Source organism: Carcharodon carcharias, chromosome 31, assembly GCF_017639515.1.
Source record: "Carcharodon carcharias isolate sCarCar2 chromosome 31, sCarCar2.pri, whole genome shotgun sequence".
Lineage (NCBI taxonomy): Eukaryota > Metazoa > Chordata > Chondrichthyes > Lamniformes > Lamnidae > Carcharodon > Carcharodon carcharias.
Window position 1 is genome coordinate 21,125,764 of NC_054497.1, and position 25,859 is coordinate 21,151,622.

Below are 25,859 nucleotides of genomic sequence, written 5' to 3' on the forward strand. Positions count from 1 at the left end.
AGCAGCTGGTCGGTTGCCGCTTGGCCTCCGGTCAGTGTCTATCCGGCCTCTGGTCACTGCTCGCCTGGCTTTTGGTCACGACCCCCCTGGCTTCTGGCCAGTGTCTGACTGGTCTCTGGTCATTGTCCACTGCCCTCTGGTCACTGAGCCCCTGGCTTCTGACCAGTCTCTGGTCACTGTCCCCTTGGCCTCTGGCCAGTCTCTGGTCACTATCCGCCTGGCCTCTGACCAGTCCCTGGTTACTGTCCACCTGGCCTCTGGTCACTGTCCCCTTGGCCTCTGTCCAGTCTCTGGTCACTATCCGCCTGGCCTCTGACCAGTCCCTGGTTACTGTCCACCTGGCCTCTGGTCACTGTCCGCTTGGCCTCTGTCCAGTCTCTGACCAGTCTCTGGTCACTGTCCACCTGGCCTCTGTCCAGTCTCTGGTCACTGATCGCTTGGTCTCTGTCCAGTCTCTGACCAGTCTCTGGTCACTGTCCGCCTGGTCACTGGCCAGTCTCTCCAGCCGTTGGTTGAGTTCAGGCTGGGATTTTGCTGTTCTGTGTCTAACCAGGCACTGTAACCAGCTGCTGATCCAGTCCCTCCATCAGCACCAAGAGCAGATTGTGGAACAAGAGACATATCCACTATAAAATGGCCAGCGATCAGGGAAGGGGTAAAGGACAAACTGGGATCGGATTCTGGAATTGTGCCAGAGCTTCATACAGCAAAGAGACCCAGGACCTGCTGAAAGGTGAGATGGTATATACAACAGAGTAAAACTTCACAGAGATCACAGCACTGATATAGAGAAAGCAACACATGAGACTAATAAATGATGCTCAAAGGGATGTGGGATTCCTTGTACAGGAATCACAGAAAGTTAGCATGACGGTTACAGCAAGCAATTAGGAAGGCAAATGGCATGCTTCTTTTATTGGGAGGGGTTTGGAATGTAAGAATAAATTATCCAGAGGTTTGGTGAGACTGCACCTGTAGTACTGTGTACAGTTCTGGTCTCTGTACCTAAGGAGGGATATACTTTCCTTACAGAGCCGACGACAACAGAGATGCACAAGATTAATTCCTGGGGTGAGAGGGTTGTCTCATGATGGGATGTTGACTAGAAATGTTCTTTACTCTGAAGTTTAGAAGAATGAGAGGTGATCTCACTGAAATGCAGAAAATTCAGAAAAATCCTGGGTAGAAGCTGAGAGGTTGTTTCCCTTGGTCGGAGAATCTAGAGCTAGGGGGCACTCTCACAAAGGAACAACCATTTCAGACCAAGATGAGAAATTTCTTCATAGGAGCAGGAGTAGGCTATTCGGCCCATTGAGCTTGCTCTGCCATTCATGACTGATCATCTACCTCTACGCCATTTTCTCCACTACCCCCTTAACTCTTGATGTCATTATTATCCAAAAATCTAGCGACTTTTGTCTTGAAAATGCCCAACGATTGAGCTTCCGCAGGCCTCTGGAGTAGAGAATTCCAAAGATTCACCCCGCTCTGAGTGAAGAAATACCTCCTCAGCTCAGTCTTAAAAGGCCTGCCCCTTATTCACTTAGAGATTGTGAATCTTTGGGATTCTCCACCCCAGGGGGTCGTGGATGCTCAGTCAGTGAGCACCAAGATAGAGATAAATAGTTTTTTTTAACACTAAAGGGATATTGGGAATAAGGTGGGAAGTGGAGTTAATGTAGACGGTCAATGGTGGAACAGGCTCAAGGTACCATATGGCCTACTCTGGCTCCTATTTCCTATGCTCCTAAGGGGGGAAGGACAGGGTGTGGAACACACAAGCTAAAACAGGCCATTCAGCCCCTTGAGCTTATTCACCCATTCAGTTTAATCATGGCTGATCTGCATCAACCCACCTTGGTTCTGTAACCCTCAATACCGTTGCCTGACAGAAACCTACCAATCTCAGTTTTTACATTCTCAATTGACCCCCAGCCTCCACAGCTTTTTGTGGGAGAGAGTTCCAGATTTCACTACCCTTGTGTGAATAAGTGCTTCCTGACATTCACTCTAATTTTAAGGTTATGCCCCCTTGTTCTGGGCTTCATCACCATAGGAAATAGGTTAGATGGAGGGAAACTGCCTTCCTCCTCCTCCTTCAGGTACCATCCCCTAAGAAGGCGTTGGTGATCATGGACTTCCATCGGATTGGTCCATGATCATGCTTGGCAAAGTATTGCAATGGTTTGCTGTTGCCTTCTGCAGTATGGCTGACCAGGAAACTCTTACCTTCCGCTATTAGGCATATTGGAAGGATTTACAGGCTGATAATCAACGTCATGAGCACACCTTCCATGGCCATCAAGTCCTGAAGTGGGACTTGACCCGGGAGCTTCTGGCCCAGAGGTAGAGACACCACCACTGCCCCACAAGACCTCCCCCCTGAAACTGCCTTAAACACCTTTCTCTTCTATATTTAGGGCAAACATAGACTGTGCAACCTGATCCCATCAATTAACTCTTTTACATCCAGTATCATTCTGATGAATCTGCACTTCTCAGCATGCACTCTCCCAGCCCAAGGTTGATATACCCCTAACTCAACAGTTGCTCCAGATGGATTTTGGCTAGAGCTTTATATAACTGAAACCCAATTTCCACCCCTTTGTATTCCAGCTCCCTTGACATTGAGACCAATGTTCCTGGAGCCTTCTTAATTTTTTTATACCTGTCCTCTAGCTTTTGGTGACTTCTGTACTTAGGTTCCTAAATCTCTCTGCTCTTCCTAGCTTCTTGCCAATAAGAAAATACTTTGAGTTATCTTTCTTGGGATGATCGCACACTTCCCTATACTGAACTCTTACCACCACAGTTCCCATCCCCCCCCTCATTTAATTTGTCAATGCCCCTTTGTAATTTTATGCTCCCATCTGTGTGGAGTGTGCTAAATAAGGCTAAATGAGAGGGTGCACTGCAAATGCAGAGAACATATGGAAGTATGATGTTGTGGCAATAACAGATACCTGGCTAAAAGAAGGGCAGGACTGGGTAATAAATATTCCTGGACACAAGGTGTTCAAGAAAGACAGAGAAGGAATGAAAGGAGGGGGGGCAGTTGCAGTATTGATTAAGAAGAATATTACAGTGGTGGAGAGAGAGGGTGTCCTACAGGGGTCAAGAACAGAATTTATTTGGTCAGAGCTAAGAAACAATAAAGGTGCCATTACATTGCCCAGTGTAGTCTATAAGCCAGCAACTAGTCTAGTGGGAAAGATGTAGACAACAAACTTGCAAGGAAATTACAGAGAAGTGTAAGAATTATGGAGTAGTTATAATGAGGGACTTGATTATCAGAATGTAGCAATTGTATAAGGGGCAGAGAGGATCAAGAATTCCGAGAGTATGTTCAGGGGAATTTTCTGCATCAGTGTGTTCCCAGTCCAAGGAAGGAGACATTGCTGGACCTGGTTCTTGGGAATGTCACAGACACATTCTGTAGCTCAGGCTGTGTACCCCGTTGTTGCTCTTACTGACTGACCGACCTCACCTTGTCTTGTTGCAGTGATGATGCAGGAATCCAAATTGAATCAATTCCAGCAGAGACAGCTTAACAGAAGACTTCAGGGTGAGTACATTTACACATGAGCCTCTCGCTCTGAACTTTGCAGTGAACAAAATCTCATGTTGTATCTGCACTGGGAGTGTTTGATAGGACAGTTTAGAGGGAGATTTACTCTGCATCTAACTCATGCTGTGCCTGCCCTGGGAGTGTTTGATAAAATTGTAGTGGGAGATTCTCTCTAACCTGTGTTGTTTCTGCCCTGGGAGCATTTGATACAACAATGTAGAATTGTACAATGATACAGCACAGAAGGAGGTCATTCAGCCCATCATGCTTGTGTTAGCTCTTTAGTGGAACTAAGCAATTAATCCTACCCTCCTGCTCTTTCTCCATAACCCATTAAACTTTTTCCTTTCAATTATCCAATTCCCTTTTGAAAGTTACTATTAGATCTCCTTCCATTGCCCTTTCAGTCAGTGCATTCCAGATCACAAAAACTTGTTGCATTCAAAAAAATCTTAATCTCACCCCTGGTTATTTTGCAAATTATCTTTATATCTGTATAATCTTGTTACCAACCCTTCTGCCACTGGAAATAGTTTCCCCTTACTCACTTTTGGAAAAAAAATTCACAATTTTAAATATACTTGTATCAAATTTCCCACTAACCTTCTCTATTCCTGGAGAACAACCACAGCTTCTCCAGTCTCTCCACATAACTGAAGCCCAGCATTCTAATCAATCGTTGTTATTTTAAATTTGTGTGTATGGAAAAACTCAGAAGACCAGCATTTATTACTCATCCCCAATTGCCCTTCAGAAGTTGGTGGGTGAGCCGCTTCCTTGAACTGCTGCAGCCCATGGAGCTTCACTCATCCAGGCAAATGGGGAGTATTCCATCACACTCCTGAATTGTGCCATGTAAATGGTCGACAGGCTTTGGGAGTCAGGAGTTGAGTTACTCACCAACCTCTGACCTGCACTTGTGGTTGCAGTATTTCTGTAGCTGGTCCAGTTAAGTTTCTGGTCAACGGTAACCCCCAGGATGTTGATTGTGGGATTTCAGTGATGGTGAGGCTATTGTCAAGGGGAATGGTTAGATTCCCTCTTGTTGGAGATGGTCATTTCTTGGCTGTTGTGCAGCATGAATGTTACATGCCACTTAGCCCAACCCTGAGTGATGTCCAGGTCTTGCTGCATGCAGACTCGTACTGCTTCAGTATTTCAGGAGTTGGGACTGGTGCTGAACATTGTGCAATCATCAGCGAACATCCCCACTTCTGACCTATGATGGAGTGAAAGTCATTGATGAAGCAGCTGAAGATGGTTGGGCCGAGGATACTAACCTGAGGAACTCCTGCAGTTATGTTCCAGAGATGACTGATCTCCAACAACCACAACCATCTTCCTTTGTGTTAGTATGAATCCAACCAGTGGAGCGTTTTCCCCCTGGTTCCCATTGACTTGAGTTTTGCTTGGGCTCCTTGATGCCACACTTGGTCAAATGCTGCCTTGATGTCAAGAGAGTCATTCTCACCTCACCTCTGGAGTTCAGCTCTTTTGTCCATATTTGGACCAAGGCTGTAATGAGGTCAGGAGCAGAGTGACCTTGTGAAACCCAAACTGAGCGTCAGTGAGCAGGTTATTGTTGAGGAAGTGCCACTTATTAACACTGTTGATGACACCTTCCATCACATTGCTGAAGATTGAGAGCAGACCGATGGGGTGGTAATTCCCTGCTTTTTGGGGACAGGACCTACCTGGGCAATTTTCCACATTATCAGGTAGGCGCCAGTGTTGTAGCTGTACAGAACAGGAGCACTAGTTTTCAACACCACAGCTGGGTGTTTTGGAGCCCATATCCAGCGTGCTCAAACATTTCTTGATATCATGTGGAGTGAATTGAATTGGCTGAAGACTGGCATCTGTGATGCTGGGAACCTCAAGTAGAGACTGATGTGGATCATCCATTCGGCACTTCTGACTAAAGATGATTGCAAACGCCTTGTCTTTTGCACTGACATGCTGGACTCCATCATCATTCAGGATGGGAATGTTCTTGGAGCCTCCTCCTCCCATTAGTTGTTTACTTGTCCACCACCATTCATGGGTGAATGTGACAGGACTGCACCCTCTCTGGTACTCAGCATTAAACACAATACTGAGGACGAACCTCCATTGCTTTTGTACTGACTGCCTCTATTGCTAATGGCATGGAATCCATTTGCCTTCTCAACTTATCCTACCACTTTCAAAGATTTGTGTAAATTTCCCCCAGGTGTCTCTGTTTCTGCACTCTCTTTAAATTTTTTCCATTTAGTTCATATTGCCTCTGCTTATTCTTCCTACCAAAATGTATCACTTCACATCTCTCTGGATTAAATTTCATCTGCCATGCCTCTGCCCATTTCCCCAGTCTGTCTATATCTTCCTGAAATCAGCCACTATCATCCTCACTGTTTGCTACTTTTCTGAGTTTCATTTCTTCTGCAAATATTGAGATGATGTATTCCTAAATCCAGTCATTAAAAAGGACAGTGGTCTTAATTCTGAGTGGAGATGTAGGGGAGAGGGGTGGGAGAAATATCACTGTACTTTTCCCTCCAGTCTGAGAAACAGTTTCACAACTACTCTGCTCTCTGTCCTTGGCCAGTTTTATCTCCACATTACCACTCCCCTTTTTAATGTCATGGGCTTCAATTTTGCTAACAAGTCTATCTGGTATTTTATCAAATGCCTTTTTTTAAATTCTATATACAACACCAACTGCACTACTTTAATCAATTCCATTAGTTCAAATAACTTAAACAAGACAGTGAAACACAATTTACCATTAACTAAACATTAGCCCATACCTTTCCAAATGATAATTAATTTTTGATTCTCATGGTGACCACACTGCTGCCGTTACACTGACTAGGCTGTTTTTCTTAATTCATTCATGGGATGTGAGCCACATCCAGCTTTTATTGCCCATTCCTAATTGCCCTTGAGAAGGTGGTGGTGAGCTGCCTTCTTGAACCAGTGCAGTCCACGTGGTGTAGGGACACATACAGTGCTGTTGGGAAGGAGTTCCAGGATTTTGACCCAGCAGCAATGAAGGACTGGCCAATGTATTTCCAAGTCAGGATGGTGAGTGGCTTGGAGGGGAACTTCCTGTATTTGACAGGCTTTCCTCTGCCTTTGTTTTGAACAGAGGTGTAACATTTGCAATTGCCCCAGTCCAACAGCATCACTACCCCTATAACTGAGGTCAGAGTCTCCAATCTCCATCCTTACTTCCCTCAGTAAGATTGGATATACCCACCTGGAACATGTGACTTTTCTACTTTCAGTACCGCCAACTATTTAAGCTCCTGCACTTCACCTATTTTATCTGTTCAATATCATTCCTATATCCTCCTTCACTGTTACATTTAATCCCTTAGCCATGTCTTCTACCTTCACAAGTGGATCTCTTTTCTAATGTTTAATGCCCCACCTTTCTTTGAATACCCTTTTACTATTTATATTTTTATAGATATATTTATTAAAGACCGCCCCTAATCTTCCCCTGTAACAAGGGGAGGCGATGGCATAGTGGTATTGTCACTGGACTAATAATCCAGAGACTCAGGGTAATGCTCTGGGGATGGCAGATGGTGGAATTCAAATTCAATAAAAATCTGGAATTAAGAGTCTAATGATGACCATGGAACCATATAGGTTGTTGTAAAAAAACATCTGGTTCACTAATGTCCTTTAGGGAAGGAAATCTGTCGTCCTTACCTGGTCTGGCCTACATGTGACTCCAGACCCATGTTGACTCTTAAGTGGCCTAGCAAGCCTCACAGTTATACCAAACCGCTACAAAGTCACAAAAAATGAATGAAACCCAACAGACCACCCGGCATCGACGTAGGCCCCGGAATCAACAACAGCAATCTCAGCCCTGTCAACCCAGCAGAGCCCTCCTTACTAACATCTTGGGGTCTAAAATTGGGAGAGCTGTCTCATAGACTATTCAAGCAATAGCCTGACATAGTCATCCTCACAGAATCATACCTTACAGATAATGTCCCATCACCATCCCTGGGTATGTCAGGGCAGGACAGACCTAGCAGAGGTGGCGGCACAGTGGTATATAGTTGGGAAGGAGTTGCCCTGGGAGTCCTCAACATCAACTCTGGACCCCATGAAGTCTCATGGCATCAGACATGGGCAAGGAAACGTCCTGTTGATTAACATGTACCGCCCTCCCTCAGAATGTACTCTAAGTGGGGGACTTCAATGTCCATCACCAAGAGTAGCTTGGTAGCACCACACTGACCGAGCTGGCCGAGTCCTAACTGACATAGCTGCTAGTCTGGGTCTGCGGCAGGTGGTGAGGAAACCAACATCACCAACCTGCCTGCCGTAGATGCATCTGTCCATGACAGTATCGGTAGGAGTGACCACCGCACAGTCATTGTGGAGACGGAGTCCTGCCTTCACATTGAGGAAACCCTCCATCATGTTGTGTGGCACTACAACCATGCAAAATGGAATAGATTTCAAACAGATCTAGCAACTCAAGACTAGGCATCCATGAGGCACTGTGGGCCATCAGCAGTAACAGAATTGTACTCAACCAAAATCCATAACCTCATGGCCTGGCATATCCCCCACTCTACCATTACCATCAAGCTAAGCAATCAACCCTGGTTCAATGAAGAGTGCAGGAGGGCATGCCAGGAGTAGCACCAGGCATAACTAAAAATGAGATGTCAACCTGGTTAAACTATACAGGACTACTTGCGTGCCAAACAGTATAAGCAGTAAGTGATAGACAGATTGCACAATGTTCAGCAGCATTCACGACTCCTCAGATACTGAAGCAGTCCATGTCCAAATGCAGCAAGACCTGGACAATATCCAAGCATGGGCTGACAAGTGGCAAGTAACATTCGTGCCACACAAGTGCCAGGCAATGACCATCTCCAACAAGAGTGAATCTAATCATTGCCACTTGATGTTCACTGGCATTATTATCACTGAATCCCCCACTATCTACATCCTGGGGGGTTACCATTGACCAGAAACTGAACTGGACTAGCCATATAAATACTGTGGCTACAAGAGCAGGTCAGAGGCTAGGAATCTTGCGACAAGCAACTCACCTCCTGACTCCCCAAAGCCTGTCCACCATCAACAAGGCACAAGTCAGGATACTCTCCAATTGCCTGGATGAGTGCAGTTCCCAAAACACTCCAGGACAAAGCAGCCCGCTTGATTGGCACCACATCCACAAACATTCACTCCCTCCACCACCGATGCACAGTAGCAGCAGTGTGTACCATCTACAAGATGCACTGCAGGAATCAGGAATTCACTAAGGCTTCTACGACAACACCTTCCAAACCAATAACTATTGTCATCTAGAAGGGCAAGGGCAGCAGATCGATGGGAATACCGCCACCTGGAAGCTCCCCTCCAAGACACTCACCACCCTGACTTGAAAATATATTGCCATTCCTTCACCATCGCTGGGTCAAAATCCTGGAACTCCCTCCCTGACAGCACTGTGGGTGTACCACAGGGACTGCAGTGGTTCAAGAAGGCAGCTCACCATCACCTTCTCAAGGGCAACTAGGGATGGGCAATAAATGCTGACCCAGCCAGCGAAGCCCACATCCTGTGAATGAATATTAAAAAAAAACCTTATAGGAAACAGTAAAAGTAGTGGGGGGAGTTGGGAAGGGGGACAGGAAAAGGTTTGTGTTTGAGAATTGAAAACAATGGGAACAGCTTTGCTGAAAGTATCTCTTGAGATTGAATGAAGATCAAATGAAATAATACAGCAGTTCGGTAAGTATTAAACAAAAACACTTCCTGTAGCCGGGAAGAAACAAAGTGATGATGTATCCGATTCTGGGATTTGTAGAGAGGACTTTCCGTTGACTGTGATTATTCTTGGTAGCTGCAGATCTCCGGTTGAAAACCCCTGAACTAAATGGTATAATTTATAATGAGGTTGCAGGAACAGAGGCCCCTGGGGGGTTTACATACAGAAATCTTTGAAGTGGCTCTACGAGTTGATAAGGATTTTTTTTTTTAATATTCGTGGCTTTATATAGCAAGGCATAGACGTCAAAAGTAAGAATCTAAATCTTCCTAAGTGACTGGTTCAGCTTCAGCTGGAGAATTATGTCAAATTCTGGTCACCGCAGTTCAAGAAGGATGTTGGGGCCTTGGAGAGGGTGCAGAGCAGGTTTACTGGAATAGTGCCAGGGATAAGGGACTTCAGTTAATGAGGAGAGACTGGAGAAGCTGGGATTGTTCTCCTTGGAGCAGAGAAGGCTGAGGGGAGATTTGATAGAGCTGTTCAAAATCATAAAGGGTTTTGATAGGGTAAATAAGGAGAAACTGTTACCAGTAGCAGATTGGTCAGTAACCAGAGAACATGGATTTAAGATAATTGGCATAACAGCAGAAGCAAGAAATGAACATCATTCGTTTTACACAATGAGTTATCATGACCCGGAATCCACTGCATGAAAGGACGGTGGAAGCAGATTGAGTCGTGACTTTCAAAACAGAACTGGATAAAAACTTGAAGCGGAAAATAATTACAGGGTAATGGGGAAAGGGCAGGGAAATGTAACTAATTAGGCACCTCTACCAAAGAGCGAGCTCAGGCATGATGGGCTGAATGACCTCCTTCTCCACAAAACTGCCATCTCATACTTGCTGGAAGTTTCTGGTTGAGCCTGGACCATGTTTGTTGTTTTAATATTCCTTTTCTTGTAGAAGGAGATGCTCTTCCTGTGAGCTGCAATCCTAACTGCAGCAAGACTTCAGCTCCCCCTCCACTACCACCAGCCCCATCTGTCCGCGTCCATCCCTCCTCCAAACCACACCTGCGGCCTGCAGAAAGTTGCCGTGCTGGAGACGCATACCAACGGGAAAAGTTTCGACCCCGGCCAACAAGTAGGTGTTCAAATATAGCCAACATAGCAAACCTAGCAGCACCCTCTAATCTGTCACACCTCAAGCAATCAGTACCCATCACTGGATTATCTATTAGACAGACCCCACAAAGAAGGACCCTCAGCAAGTACTTGAAGCTTCAAAGCTCTCTGAGAGAAGACTGAATACGTCCCAGTCAACGAGCACCCCAACTCCACCCCTCACAGCCCAACCTCTCCACTTAAGGCCAGGCCTTCACTGTAAAATTAGGGAACCCCCTTCACCATAACCTGAATCCTCCACCTCCCTTGGGCCTCTGCTCAAAATATCCTATTTTCATGCAAGCTTCCCGGAACTGAAACCAGGAATTCTGTTATGCACATGTACAGGAGCACTACATTTTTCCCACAGATCGCTCAAAATGCTTTCAGATCATGTGATCCTATCACCATTTTATTTCCCTCAGTAACTGAAATTTCTAATGACCAAAAAAAAGTTTTAAACAGAATTAAAAATCCATTAAATAATTAGCTATTCAAAATAACTACATTAAATTCATCCACTGAATTGTCTTTTGTATTGTTTCATGACCCTCACTAAAGGCCTTAGCATCTGCCCAATACCCAGGCTTAAACTTGACATTTTTACCCAAAGCTGTGACAATAAAGGGCATAAAACAAAAGACTTGTGTTTATATCGTGCTTTGCACGACCACCAGATGTCTCAAAGCACTTTACAGCCAGTGAGGTACTTCTCAAGTGCAGTCACTGTTGTAATACATTCCTACACTGGTCTACACTGTCCCTGGGGTTGGTGCTGAGGTCTGTTTTAAAACTCTCCCCACTTCATTCCATATCACAAACCCTGACCTCACAATCTCCCATCCACCCACTATTGAGCTTCACCTTTCCATCCCCCTGAGGCTGCTGATGCTGATTGAAACATCTTATCTTAACCCTGTCTTTCCAGAACTAAAAACATATTTGACTTTGCAAAGTCCTCCTCACTAATAGCTGGGGATTCTTCCAATTTGAAGAGCTGTCCCAAAGAATAGTCAAACAACGACCTGACATAGTCATTATCACAAAATCACACCTTAGAGCCAGTGACCCAGACTACTCCATCACCATCTCTGGGTATGCCCTGTCCCACTGACAGGACAGACCCAGCAGTGGTGGCAGCAGTCATATACATGCCCTGAGAGTCCTCAACCCATGAAGTCTCACAGCATCAGGTCAAACATGGGCAAGGAAACCTCCTGCTGTTTACCACCTACCTCTCCCCCGCCACCCCACCCCACCCTCAGCTGATATTTCAGCTTCTCAATGTGGGACAGCACTTGGAAGAAGCACTGAGGATAACAAGGGCACAGAATGTATTGGTGGGGTACTTCGATGTCCATCACCAAGCTCGTTAGAATTGCAAACTTATGAATTAGGAGCAGGAATGAGCCATTTGGCCCTTCAAGCCTGCTCCACCATTCAGTAAGATCAGATGATTGTAACCTCAACCCCACATTCCTACCTACCCCCCGATAACCTTTCACCCCCTTGCTTATCAAGAATCTATCTACCTCTGCCTTAAAAATATTCAAAGACTCCGCTTCTACCACCTTTTGGGGAAGAGAGTTCCAAAGACCCACAGTCCTCTGAAAGAAAAAATTTCTCCTCATCTCTGTCTTAAATGAGCAACCCCTTATTTTTAAACAGTGACCCTGAGTACGAGATTCTGCTATAAGAGGAAACATCCTCTCCACATCCACTCAGTCAAGACCCTCAGGATCTTATATGTTTCAGTGAAGTCGCCTCTTACTCTTCTAAACTCCAGCAGATACAAGCCTAGCATATCCAACCTTTCCTCATAAGACAACACACCCATTTCAGGCGTTTGTCTACTATACCTTCTCTGATCTGATTCTAACACATTTGCCCCTTTCCTTAAATAAGGAGACTAGTACTGTGCACAGTACTCCAGATGTGGTCTCACCAGTGCCTTGTGTAACTGAAGCATAACCTCCCTACTATTGTATTCAATTCCCCTCATAATAAATGATAACATTCTATTAGCTTTCCTAGTTACTTGCTGCACCTGCATACTAGGCTTTTGTGATTCATGCACCAGGACACCCAGATCCCGCTGCATCTCAGAGCTCTGCAATCTCTCACCATTTAGATAATAAGCTTCTTTTTCATTCTTCCTGCCAAAATGAACATTTCATATTCCCTACATTATACATTTGCCAGATCTTTCCCCACTCGCTTAACGTATTTACACTCCTTATGTTCTCTTCACAACTTACTTTCCTACCTATCTTTGTGTCATCATTAGTACTGAGTGAACAGGTCAAGTTCTGAAGGACATAGCTGCCAGACTGGGCCTGTGGCTGTTTGTGAGAGAATCAAGAAGAGAGAAAAATCTACTTGACCTCATCCTCACCAATCTACCTGCCACAGCTGCATCTGCCTATAAGACTATTCACAGGAGTGACAACTGCCTAGCCTTTGTGGAGACAAAATCCTATCTTCACATTGTATTAAGTGCCACTACCAACATGCAAAACGGGGTAAGTCAGATCTAGCACTCAAAACTGCATATATATGTGGGCCATCAGCTCCTGCAGAATTATATTCCAGGACAATCTGTAACCTTATGGTATATCTTCCACTCTACCATTGCCATCAAGTGAGGCAACCAACCCTGGTTCCATGAAAAGTGCAGGAGGGCATACCAGGAGCACCAGGCGTACATAAAAATGAGATGTCAGCCTGGTTAAGCTACAACACAGGATTACATGCATGTCAAACAATGGGAGAAGCATGTGATAGACAGAGCAAAGTGACCTCCTGACTAATTGATCAGACCAAAGCTGTACCGCCCTGCCACATCCTGTCATAAATGATGGTGGTTAATTAAACAACGAGCAGACCATAAGACATAGGAGCAGAAATTAGGCCATTCGGCCCATCGAGTCTGCTCCGCCATTCAATCGTGGCTGATAAGTTTCTCAACCCCATTCCCCCGCCTTCTCCCCATAACCTTTGATCCCTTTACCAATCAAGAACCTACCTATCTCGGTCTTAAATACACTCAATGAACTGACCTCAACAGCCTTCTGTGGCAATGAATTCCATAGATTCACCACTCTCTGGCTAGAGAAGTTTTTCCTCATCTCTGTTCTAAAAGGTCTTCCCTTTACTCTGAGGCTGTGCCCTCGGGTCCTAGTCTCTCCTACTAATGGAAACATCTTCCCCACGTCCACTCTATCCAGGCCTTTCAGTATTCTGTAAGTTTCATTCAGATCCCCCCTCATCCTTCTAAACTCCATCGAGTATAGACCCAGAGTCCTCAAACGTTCCTCATATGTTAAGCCTTTCATTCCTGGGATCGTTCTCGTGAACCTCCTCTGGACCCTCTCCAGGGCCAGAACATCCTTCCTGAGATACAGGGCCAAAAATTGCTCACAATATTCTAAATGTGATCTGACCAGAGCCTTATAAAGCCTCAGCAGCACATTCCTGCTTTTATATTCTAATCCTCTCGAAATAAATGCCAACATTGCATTTGCCTTCCTAACTACCAACTCAACCTGCAAGTTAACCTTAAGAGAATCCTGGACTAGGACTCCCAAGTCCCTTTGCACTCCAGATTTCTGAATTCTCTCCCCATTTAGAAAATAGTCTATGCCTCTATTCTTCCTACCAAAGTGCATGACCTCACACTTCCCCACGTTATATTCCATCTGCCACTTCTTTGCCCATTCTCCTAACCTGTCCAAATCCTTGTGCAGCCTCCCCATCTCCTCAATACTACCTGTCCCTCCACCTATCTTTGTATCATCAGCAAATTTAGCCAGGATTCCCTCAGTTCCTTAATGTATAAAGTGAAAAGTTGTGGTCCCAACACTGACCCCTGCGGAACTCCACTAGTCACCGACCGCCATCCTAAGAAGGAGCCCCTTATCCCCACTCTCTGCCTCCTGCCAGACAGCCAATCTTCTATCCATGCTAGTACCTTGCCTCTAACACCATGGGCTCTTATCTTACTGAGCAGCCTCCTGTGCGGCACCTTGTCAAAGGCCTTCTGGAAGTCCAAGTAGATAACATCCATTGGCTCTCCTTTGTCTAACCTACTCATTACCTCCTCAAAGAATTCTAACAGATTTGTCAGGCATGACCTCCCCTTGATGAAACCATGCTGACTTTGCACTAAAACAAAAACAGAATTACCTGGGAAAACTCAGCAGGTCTGGCAGCATCGGCGGAGAAGAAAAGAGTTGACGTTTCGAGTCCTCATGACCCTTCAACAGAACTTGTCGAAGGGTCATGAGGACTCGAAACGTCAACTCTTTTCTTCTCCGCCGTTGCTGCCAGACCTGCTGAGTTTTTCCAGGTAATTCTGTTTTTGTTTTGGATTTCCAGCATCCGCAGTTTTTTTGTTTTTATCTCTGACTTTGCACTATTTTATCATGCACTTCCAAGTATTCTGGAATCTCATCCTTAATAATGAACTCTAAAATCTTACCAACAACCAAGGTCAGGCTAATCGGCCTGTAATTTCCTGTCTTTTGCCTCACTCCCTTCTTAAACAGGGGGGTTAAATTAGCAATTTTCCAGTCCTCTGGGACCCTCCCTGACTCCAGTGATTCCTGAAAGATCACCACTAACGCCTCCACTATCTCTTCAGCTATCTCCTTCAGAACTCTGGGGTGTAATCCATCTGGTCCAGGTGATTTATCCACCTTCAGACCTTTCAGTTTTCCTAGCACCTTCTCCTTGGTAATGGCCACCATACTCACCTCTGCCTCCCGACTCTCTTGAAATTTGGGGATGTTACTCGTGTCTTCCACCATGAAGACTGACGCAAAGTACCTATTCAGTTCCTCCGCCATTTCTTTGTTCCCCATTACCACTTCTCCAGCGTCGTTTTCCAGTGGCCCAATGTCCACTTTTGCCTCTCTCTTACCCTTTATATATCTAAAAAAAACTCTTGCAATCTTCTTTTATATTACTGGCTAGTTTACCCTCATATTTAATCTTCTCCCTCCTTATTTCTTTTTTAGTTGTCCTCTGTTGGTCTTTGTAGGCTTCCCAATCCCCTGGTTTCCCACTGCTCTTCGCCACATTGTATGCTTTCTCTTTAGCTTTTATGCTGTCCCTGACTTCCCTTGTCAGCCATGGTTGCCTCGTCCTCCCTTTAGTATGCTTCTTCTTCCTAGGGATGAATTTTTGCTGTGTCTCCCAGATTACTCCCAGAAACTCCTGCCATTGCTGTTCCACTAGGCTCATCTCCCAGTCAATTCTGGCCAGCTCCTCCCTCATGCCTCTGTAGTTGCTTTTATTCAACTGTAGTATCATTACATCTGATTCCAGCTTTTTCCTCTCAAATTGCAGGGTAAATTCTATCATATTATAGTCACTTCCTCCTAAGGGTTCCTTCACCTTAAGCTCCCTTATCAAATCTGCCTCATTACACATCACTAAATCTAGAATTGCCTGTTCCCTAGTGGGCTCCACCACAAGCTGCTCCAAAAAGCCATCTTGTAGACATTCCACAAATTCCTTTTCCTGGGATCCACTACCAACCTGATTTTCCCAGTCTACCTGCATATTGAAATCCCCCATGATCACTGTAACCTTGCCTTTCTTACATGCTTTTTCTGTCTCCTGGTGTATCTTGTGCCCTACATCCTGACTACTGTTCGGAGACCTGTACATGACTCGCATTATGGTTTTTTTACCTTTGCGGTTCCTCAACTCTACCCACACAGATTCTACATCATCTGACCCTACATCATTTCTTGCTATCGATTTAATTTAATTTCTTACTAACAAAGCAACCCAACCCCCTCTGCCAACCTGTTTATCTTTTCAATAGGATGTATATCCTTGGATATTTAGCTCCCAGTCCTGATCCCCTTGCAGCCATGTCTCTGTGATGCCCACCACATCATACCTGCCAATTTCAATCTGCGCCACAAGCTCATTTACCTTATTTCGTATACTGCGTGCATTCAGATACAACACCTTCAGTCCTGTATTTCCCATCCCCTTTCTCATTGTCGTCCCTTTATCTGATGTGCTTGAAGTTAGATTCCTAACCCTTTCCAAACACTCTGTCCTATTTTGTGTTCTGGGGACTTTAATAGCCTCTCCTGGGCTCTCCTTTCTTTTCAGTTTTTTCATAATTTTCCATGAAGTTGAATCCACCCCCCACATGCTAACCTGCTGCTTTGTTTCCCATTGGTCATACTTCTTGGAGTTTTACCCTTCCCTCCCCACCCCCACTTTCTAGTTTAAAGTCCAGTTGACCACCCTATTTACCCTTTTCACTAGAACATTGGTCCCAGATCAGTTCAGGTGGAGACAGTCCCAATGGTACAGATCCCTCCTGTTCCAATACTGATGCCAGTGCCCCATGAAATGGAACCCCTCTTTCCCGCACCACTTCTTTAGCCACTTGTTTACTTCCCTTATTCTCACGTCCCTATGCCAATTTGCACGTGGCTCGGGTAGTAATCCCTTGAGGACCTGTTCTTTAATTTAGTTCCTAGTTCCTGATAATCCCCAAACAGATCCTCTTTCCTAGTCTTACCTATGTTATTTGTCTCGACGTGAACCACAACAACTGGATCCTCCCCTTCCCTCTCCAATATCCTTTCAAGCCAGTCAGATATGTCCCTCACCCTGGCACCGGGCAGGTAACATACCATGTGGGACTCTCGATCCCGCTTACAAAGGAAGCTATCAATTCCCCTAATTATACAATCCCCTACAACTACCACTTGTCTTTTTGCTCTCCCCCCCCCCCCCCCCCCCCGAATAGCCTCCTGTGCCACAGTGCCGTGGTCAGCTGGCTCATCCTCCCTACAGCCCTGTTCCTCATCCACACAGGGAGCAAGTACCTCGTACCTGTTGGACAAGGTCAAGAGCTGAGGCTCCTCTGTTCCTGAACACAGGATCCCTCTACCTGCCTCACTTGCAGTCACACACTGCTGACCCTGACCACTGACCGCACTTGAGGTACTTAATCTACTGGGTGTGACTGCCTCCTGAAACAAAATGTCCAGGTAACTCTCCCCCTCCCGGATGTGCCGCAGCGTCTGGAGCTGGGACTCCAGCTCATCAATTCTGAGCCAGAGTTCCTCCAACAACCAACACTTGCTGCAGCTGTAGTCACTGCGGCTCGCAATGGGATCTGCCAGCTCCCCCCATCATACAGCTACAGCACATCACCTGCCCAGCCATCTCAACTTAGATAATTAATTTATTAATTAGCTTTGCAGTGTTTTTTTTCAAATTTGGTGCATATTTCCTACCAACCAATCAGGTCACAGCTTTCCTGTGATGTCACTTTTTTACTTTTGGCTTCAGTTACTCTATGCCCCGAGGTCACCGCTCCGGTGCTCCTCCCTCAGAGTCTGCTCCCTGGAGACAAGGCCGTGAATCCCCAAGGTAAGCTAGATTTATACTCACTGCTCCGGTACTCCTCCCTCTGAGTCTGCTCCCTGAAGACAAGGCCGCAAATCCCCGAGGTAAGCTAGATCTATACTCACCGCTCCGGTGCTCCTCCCTTCAAGTCTGCTCCCAGGATTAACTCACCAATCAGCTGCTTTTTCTTTACAATCCACTTTCAGAAGAGTGTCCCTCACAGGTCTGGTGCACTCCTGAAGGCACTGCCTCTTCCTCTCTTTTTAGGTTTGAGGAGGAGGGAGGGATGGAAACACTACAATTGAGGGGAGGAGGAACCCAGCACATTGGTGCAAAAGACAAGGCCGAAGCATTTGCAACAATCTTCAGCCAAAAGTGCCAAGTGGATGATGCATCTCGGCCTCATCCGGAGGTCCCCAGCATCACAGATGCCAATCTTCAACCAGTTCAATTCATTCTGCTTGATATCAAGAAACTGCTAAAGGCATTGGATGCTGCAAAGGCTACAGGTCCTGACAATATTCTGGCAGGAGTACTAAAGACTTGTGCTCTAGAACCAGCTGTACCCCTAGCCAAGCTGTTCCAGTACAGCTACAACAGTGGGATCTACCCAACAATGTGTAAAATTGCCCAGATATGTCCTGTCCACAAAAATTTGAACAAATCCAACCCAGCCAATCACTGTCCCATCAGTCTACTCTCGAGCACCAGCAATAACCTGCTCACTGATGCTCAGTTTGGCTTCTGCCAGGGCCACCCAGCTCCTGACCTCTTTACAGCCTTGGTCCAAAGATGGACAAAAAGGTTGATCTCCAGAGGGGAGGTTAGAGTGACTAGCCTCTACATCAGGGTAACATTTGACCAAATATGGCATCAAATGGCCTTGGCAAAATCGAAGTCAGTGGAAATCAGGGGAAAACACTCCACTGGCTGGAGTCATACCTGGCACAAAGGGAGATGGTTGTGGCTGTTGGAGTCCAATCATCTCCGTTCCAGGACATCACTTCAGGAGTTCCTCAGGGTAGTGTCAGACCTGCTGAGTTTTTCCAGGTAATTCTGTTTTTGTTGTAGAAATTCATGGGTTTGGAAAGTGCTGTCAATGGAGGCTTGGTGAGTTGCTGCAGTGCATCTTGTACACACTGCTGCTGCAGTGGTGAGGGGAGTGAATATTCAAGGCGGTGGATGAGCTGTCAATCGAGTGAGCTGTTTTATACCTTTTGGTATTGAGTTTCTTGAGTGTTTTTGGAGCTGTACTCAAACAGGACTATTCAGTCATATTCCTGTCCCAACCATCTTCAGCTGCTTCATCAATGACCTTCCCCCCATCATAAGGTCAGAAGTGGGATGTTCACTGATGATTGTTCAACATTCAGCAGCATTCGTGACTCCTCAGATACTGAAGCAGCCCGAGTTTGTCTGCAGCAAGACCTGGATATCATTCAGGCTTCGACTAAGTGACAGGTAACATTCGTGCCATACAAGTACCAGGCAATGACAATCTCCAATGAAAGAGATCTAATCATCTCCCATTGATTGACATTCGGCAACATTACCATCGCTGAATTCCCCACTCTCCATATCCTGGGCAGAGCTACCATTGACCAGAAACTTAACTGGACCAGCCATATAAAAATCTGTGAATACAGGTCAGAGGCTGGGAATCCTGTGGCGAGTAACTCACCACCTGACTCCCCAAATTCTGCCCACTTGACAGGAATATGACTGAATAGTCCTGTTTGAGTACAGCTCCAAAAACACTCAAGAAACTCAATACCAAAAGGTATAAAACAGCTCACTCGATTGACAGCTCATCCACCGCCTTGAATATTCACTCCCCTCACCACTGCAGCAGCAGTGTGTACAAGATGCACTGCAGCAACTCACCAAGCCTCCATTGGCAGCACCTTCCAAACCCATGAATTTCTACAACAAAAACAGAATTACCTGGAAAAACTCAGCAGGTCTGGCAGCATCGGCGGGGAAGAAAAGTGTTGACGTTTCGAGTCCTCATGACCCTTCGACAGAACTAGGAATTTCTACCTCTGGAACAATAAGGGAAGCAAACACATGGGGATACCACCATCTGGAAGTTCCCCTCCAAGCCATACACCATCCTGAGTTGGAAATATATCGCAGTTCCTTCACTGTTACTGGGTCAAAATCCTGGAACTCCCTCACTAACAGCACCGGGGGTGCACCTACACCACATGGGACTGCAGTGGTTCAAAAAAGCAGCTCACCACCACCACCTCAAGGGTAATTAGGAATGGACAATAAATGTTGGCCTCGCCAGCTAATCCCACACCCTGTCAATAAATATTTAAAATGTACAGTAGTAACTGCGGGTGTTGTGACAAATGAATACCTATTTTCAATTCAAACTCTTAATTCTTTTTAATTTACTTTCACATTGATGAGTCGGCTACAATGAACATAAGATCATAAGAAATGGGAGCAGGAGTAGACTATTAAACCCATCGAGCCTGCTCCATCATTCAGTAAGTTCATAGCTGACCTGATCTTGGCCTTAACTCCACTTTCCTGCCTATTCCCTATAACCCTTGACTCCCTTGGAACAAAAATATGTTTAACTCAGCCTTGAATATATTCAATGAGCCAGCCTCCAGTGCTCTCTGTGGAAGAGAATTTAATGACTCTCTGACAGAAGAAATTTCTTCTTATCTCCATCTTAAATGGGAGACCTCTTATTTTTAAACTAGTTCTAGATTCCCCCAAGAGAGGAAACATCCTCACAGCATCTACCCTGTCAAAGCCCCCTCAGAATTTTACATGTTTCAATAATATCACCTCCCATTCTTCTAAACTCCAATGAGTGTAAGCCAACCTGCTCAACCTTTCCTCATAAGACAACCCCTTCATCCCAGGAACCAGCCTAGCGAATCTTCTCTGAACTGCTTCCAATGCAAGTATATCCCTTTTTAAGAAACGAGATTAAAAACTTCAGAGTGCTCAAGGTGCAATCTCAACAATGTCCTGTACAGTTGTAGCTGACTTCCATACTTTCATACTCCATCCCCCTTGCAATAAAGGCCAAAATTCCATTTGCCTAAAATAAAATACTGCAGATGCTGGAAATCTGAAATAAAAACAGAAAATGCTAGAAAAACTCAGCAGGTCTGGCAGCTTCTAGGGAGAGAGAAACAGAGTTAATGTTTCAAGTCTGTATGACTTCAGGGCTGTTCTTCTTCACTAGTTTCTGTTTTTATTCTATTTGCTTCCTAATTACTTGCTGTACCTTCATGCTAACATTTTGTGATTCGCGTACAAGGACCCAGATCCCTCTGTTCTGCAGTCTCTCTCCATTTAAATAATATTCTACTTTCCCTTCTTCCTGCCAAAGTGAACAACCTCACATTTTCCCACATTATAGTCCATCTGCCAATTTTTTCCCACTCACTTAACCTAGTTATTGCCAAGATAATCCTTTCACTCTTTCTCTCTCTCTCCCCCTCCTTCCCATCGTCTCTCACAAATCATTCCCTCTTCCCTCATTCTCTCTTGCCTTATTTCTCTTCATTTACGACCCCACCTTGCCTCTCCCACCCCTCCCACTCTGCCTCTCCCCATCCCCCTCTCCTCTACATCCTTCTCTTTCATCCACCACCTTCTCTTCCCCTTAACCACTTTCCCTCTCCTCCGTCCCATCACCACCCTTTGCTCCATTTATCCAATCTCCCTTATCTCTTCATCTCCCTTTCTTCCTCTCCCCATTCTTTCCCCTTCTTTGCTGCCTCTCCTTGTTCTCCTCCTCCCTTTATCTCCTGCCACCCATTCTCTCCCTCCTTCCCTTATTCATCTCCCTTCCTCCTCCACCCCTTCTTCCAACTGCCTTCCCCCTCTTCCTTAACCTCTTCTCCCCTTTTTCCCTCTCTGACTCACACTCCCTCCTTCACTCATCTCCCTTCCTCCCCCTACCTCTATACTTGCTCACATACTCACTCGCTGTGACAATCACTCATTGTTTTACTTCAGGGAACTTGGAGAAAGAAAAGCAGCGTCTGCAGAATCTCATGGCGACTGGGAAGGACGATCCTGTGCCCAATCACAAACCAAAACCCAAGAAGAAGGAAGAGGAGGCACAGGAAATCGATCGGTTTGAAGAATGTAAGTGTTTCGGCCCCAGAGCCTCTGCTATCAAAGGTTGGTCTCTGCTATGTTGATGGTTCTGAATCTGACATGACTGGTCATAGGCTGAGTGTGAGGGTGGGTGCTGTCAGTGAGGATGTGGGTGAGGATGCGTGCTGTCGATAAGGGAGGGTGCTGGCTGAGTGTGTCTGTGAGGGAGAGTGAGGATGGGGGGTGTGTGAATGGGAGAGTTAACGAGGGAAGGAGCAGCCGGGGAGGGTGAGGGGGGGATGAGGGTGTTAATGAAGGAGAGAGCAGTCGGTGAGGGGGCGATGGGAATGTTGCTGAGGGAGGGAGCGGTTGGTGAGGGGGGATGAGGGTGTTGATGAGGGAGGAGCAGTTGGTGAGAGAGGTGAAAGAGGAGGAGGAAGGTGATGTCTGTTATCAAGCTCTGTTTCTTTTACTATTCCAGTATGTAATGAGATTGAAGAGAGGCGAGTGTTTCTGGAGCAAATGGAATCTCTCGGCCAAGGAAAGGATTTCCAAGCAATCATTCAAACCGAAATCTCCCAGGTACTGGAACAGTTCCCATTCACAGGGACTCTAATCTTATTCATTACAAGTACAGACAGCGGGAGACCTACTGGTTCCTGGCCAGTCAAAGAGAGCACAACCTCTGTAGTGCAATCCTGGCAGAATTGGAGCTGTTCAGGACTCGGACCCCGCTGCCCCCACTCCCCACCGTGTAGGGCAGGCCCTGCTGAATTTAGTGAGGGAATCCCTTCTCCTAATGAAACAGATAACAGGCAGAGGGAAAGCTCGTCTGGACCCTGAGTATCGTCTGAGAGGATGAAGGGGGGAACATCCAGTGGTTTTACAGCTTGACCCTAATAGGTGGGGAAACATGAACTGAACTGGCAGAACACAGGCCAATGTTCTCTCTGACAGTCTGACGATACAACTGCAGCAGACAGTGAATGGGGGCTTCACCCAGCCACCGAGCTGCACGTGCAAGAGGTTTGTTGGTATCAGGGTGAGGTGATTGTGCTGTCCTCACAGTTCTTTCAAATCCCATCACCCTGGCACGAGCTGATATTTCTGAGGGTGAAAGCTGTGCAGGGACAAGGTTCAGGATAAATTCAGTACATTTGCTGCCAAATCTCTCTGCCACCAGCTGGTCTCCCTATAACCTGCTCAACGACTTTCTGATTATCAGTAAATGCTAATAATGTTCCAATTAAGAACTACTGGGTGAGCAGAATCCTTCCAGCTCGACCTCCCCTTCATTAACACCTCCTGTCTGTTACAGAAAATCCGTGAGATGGAGGAGATTGACAGGAGGAGGAACAATGAACTAGAGATGGCCAAGAGAGAGACAGGATCCACTTGTTCATAGTTTCATGTTGAATATCAAAAAAGCCTAGGGTGTTATAAATTACCTGGAACAAATTTATTTAAAATAAAAATAACACCTGCATCTGGAGCAGATCCCTGCCAGGGACTGATTCAATCCATTTACAGCCCCACTTGAGCCACATCCTCATTTTTAACCCTAATCACTGCTCTCAGATTGTTAGAAGCTGCTGGTTCTGCTTATGCTAGTCCCTTTCAATTCCTTTAGACCCATCATTTCTTTCTTTGCTTGTCTCATTACCATCCCTCTTTCACTTTGCACCATCAACCCTTTTGTCATTCACAGACCTTCTCTTTAGTTTTTTTCTCTGTTCCCCTCTTTCCCGGTCTCTTTACTTCCTTAAAACCTCTTTCACCTCTAACCTTTTCCAATTCTGATGAAAACTCATCAACGTGTAATGTTGCTCTCTCCAGGTTAGAGGCTGCAGACCTGCTGAGTATTTCCAGCATTTTCTGTTTTTGTTGGCCCCTCAGACCCACACCAAGGTTCCTGAGATCACAGGGCCAGATGACAAATCACAGGGCCAGATGACTGAGATCACAGGGCTAGATTACTGAGATCACAGGGCCAGATGACAGATCACAAAGCCAGATGACTGAGATCACAGGGCTGCATTCATGTGATCACAGGGACAGATTCCTGAGATCACTGGATCAGATAACTGAGATCACAGAAAGACCACAGGGACAGATTACTGAGATCACTGACCAGATTACTGAGATCACAGAAAGATACAGGGCCACATTACTGAGCTCACAAGATCAGTTTGAATGAAAATAAGAGCTATTTGCATTTCTGCATCAGTTTTTATGACCTTAGCACTTCACAGCTGCAGAAGAATTATTGAAGTGTAATTACTGTTGGAGTGTAGGAAACACAGCAGCCAGTTTGCACACAGCAAGATCCCATAATCAGTATTGAGATAAATATTCTATAAATGTTAACCAGGAAACTGGGGAGAAAGCCCTGCTCTTCACAATCAAATTTTTTGGTCCATACTTGAGAGGAATATGTCTCACTCAGAAGGTAGCACTTCTAACAATGCAGCAGTCCCTGACGGCTGCCCCTCTAACGATGCAGCACTCCCCAGTACTGGCCCTCAGACAGGGCACCGGTCCCTCAGTACTACCTCTCTAACAGTATAACAATTCCCAGGACTGCCTCTCCAACAGGGCACCACTCCCTCAGTACTGCCTCTACAACAGGGCATCACTTTCTCAGTACTGCCTCTCCAACAGGGCACCATTCTCTCAGTACTGCCTCCCCAACAGGGCACCACTCTCTCAGTACTGCCTCTCGAACAGGCCATCACTTTCTCAGTACTGCCTCCCCAACAGGGCACCATTCTCTCAGTACTGCCTCCCCAACAGGGCACCATTCTCTCAGTACTGCCTCTCCAACAGGGCACCACTCCCTCAGTGCTGCCTCTCCAACAGGATATCACTTTCTCAGTACTGCCTCTCCAACAGGGCACCACTTTCTCAGTACTGTGTCTCCAACAGGGTATCACTTTCTCAGTACTGTCTCTCCAACAGGGTATCACTTTCTCAGTACTGCCTCCCCAACAGGGCATCACTTTCTCAGTACTGCCTCCCCAACAGGGCACCATTCTCTCAGTACTGTCTCTCCAACAGGGCATCACTTTCTCAGTACTGTCTCTCCAACAGCGTATCACTTTCTCAGTACTGCCTCCCCAACAGGGCACCATTCTCTCAGTACTGTCTCTCCAACAGGGTATCACTTTCTCAGTACTGCCTCCCCAACAGGGCACCATTCTCTCAGTACTGTCTCTCCAACAGCGTATCACTTTCTCAGTACTGCCTCCCCAACAGGGCACTATTCTCTCAGTACTGTCTCTCCAACAGGGTATCACTTTCTCAGTACTGCCTCCCCAACAGGGCACCATTCTCTCAGTACTGTCTCTCCAACAGCGTATCACTTTCTCAGTACTGCCTCCCCAACAGGGCACCATTCTCTCAGTACTGTCTCTCCAACAGGGTATCACTTTCTCAGTACTGCCTCCCCAACAGGGCACCATTCTCTCAGTACTGTCTCTCCAACAGCGTATCACTTTCTCAGTACTGCCTCCCCAACAGGGCACCATTCTCTCAGTACTGTCTCTCCAACAGCGTATCACTTTCTCAGTACTGCCTCCCCAACAGGGCACCATTCTCTCAGTACTGTCTCTCCAACAGGGTATCACTTTCTCAGTACTGCCTCCCCAACAGGGCACCATTCTCTCAGTACTGTCTCTCCAACAGCGTATCACTTTCTCAGTACTGCCTCCCCAACAGGGCATCACTTTCTCAGTACTGCCTCCCCAACAGGGCACCACTTTCTCAGTACTGTCTCTCCAACAGGGTATCACTTTCTCAGTACTGTCTCTCCAACAGCGTATCACTTTCTCAGTACTGCCTCCCCAACAGGGCACCATTCTCTCAGTACTGTCTCTCCAACAGGGCATCACTTTCTCAGTACTGCCTCCCCAACAGGGCACCACTTT

General features: G+C 46.0%; 1 protein-coding gene across 2 annotated transcripts; it reads left to right on the forward strand.

The window, feature by feature from the left end:
• Window positions 1-633: 633 nt before the first annotated feature.
• Window positions 634-24,120, forward strand: c31h22orf23 (chromosome 31 C22orf23 homolog). 2 transcript variants are annotated; one of them, XM_041178018.1, is made up of 6 exons: window positions 634-733; window positions 3,503-3,565; window positions 10,271-10,450; window positions 21,850-22,017; window positions 22,415-22,515; window positions 23,252-24,120. In XM_041178018.1, the coding sequence occupies exons 1-6, from the start codon at window positions 634-636 to the stop codon at window positions 23,336-23,338; spliced, it is 699 nt and encodes a 232-aa protein (XP_041033952.1). In that variant the 3' UTR covers window positions 23,339-24,120. The 2 variants fall into 2 exon arrangements, with proteins under 2 accessions (XP_041033952.1, XP_041033953.1); XM_041178019.1 differs by having other exon boundaries at window positions 21,850-21,981.
• The last annotated feature ends 1,739 nt before the right edge of the window (window positions 24,121-25,859 follow it).

Bases quoted from the DNA above. Each gene is read 5' to 3' on its own strand.
- c31h22orf23 (XM_041178018.1), top strand. From the start codon at position 634: ATGGCCAGCGATCAGGGAAGGGGTAAAGGACAAACTGGGATCGGATTC. The intron at 734-3,502 runs GTGAGATGGTAT...GTCTTGTTGCAG, and splicing joins GACCCAGGACCTGCTGAAAG to TGATGATGCAGGAATCCAAA. The intron at 10,451-21,849 runs GTAGGTGTTCAA...GTTTTACTTCAG, and splicing joins GTTTCGACCCCGGCCAACAA to GGAACTTGGAGAAAGAAAAG.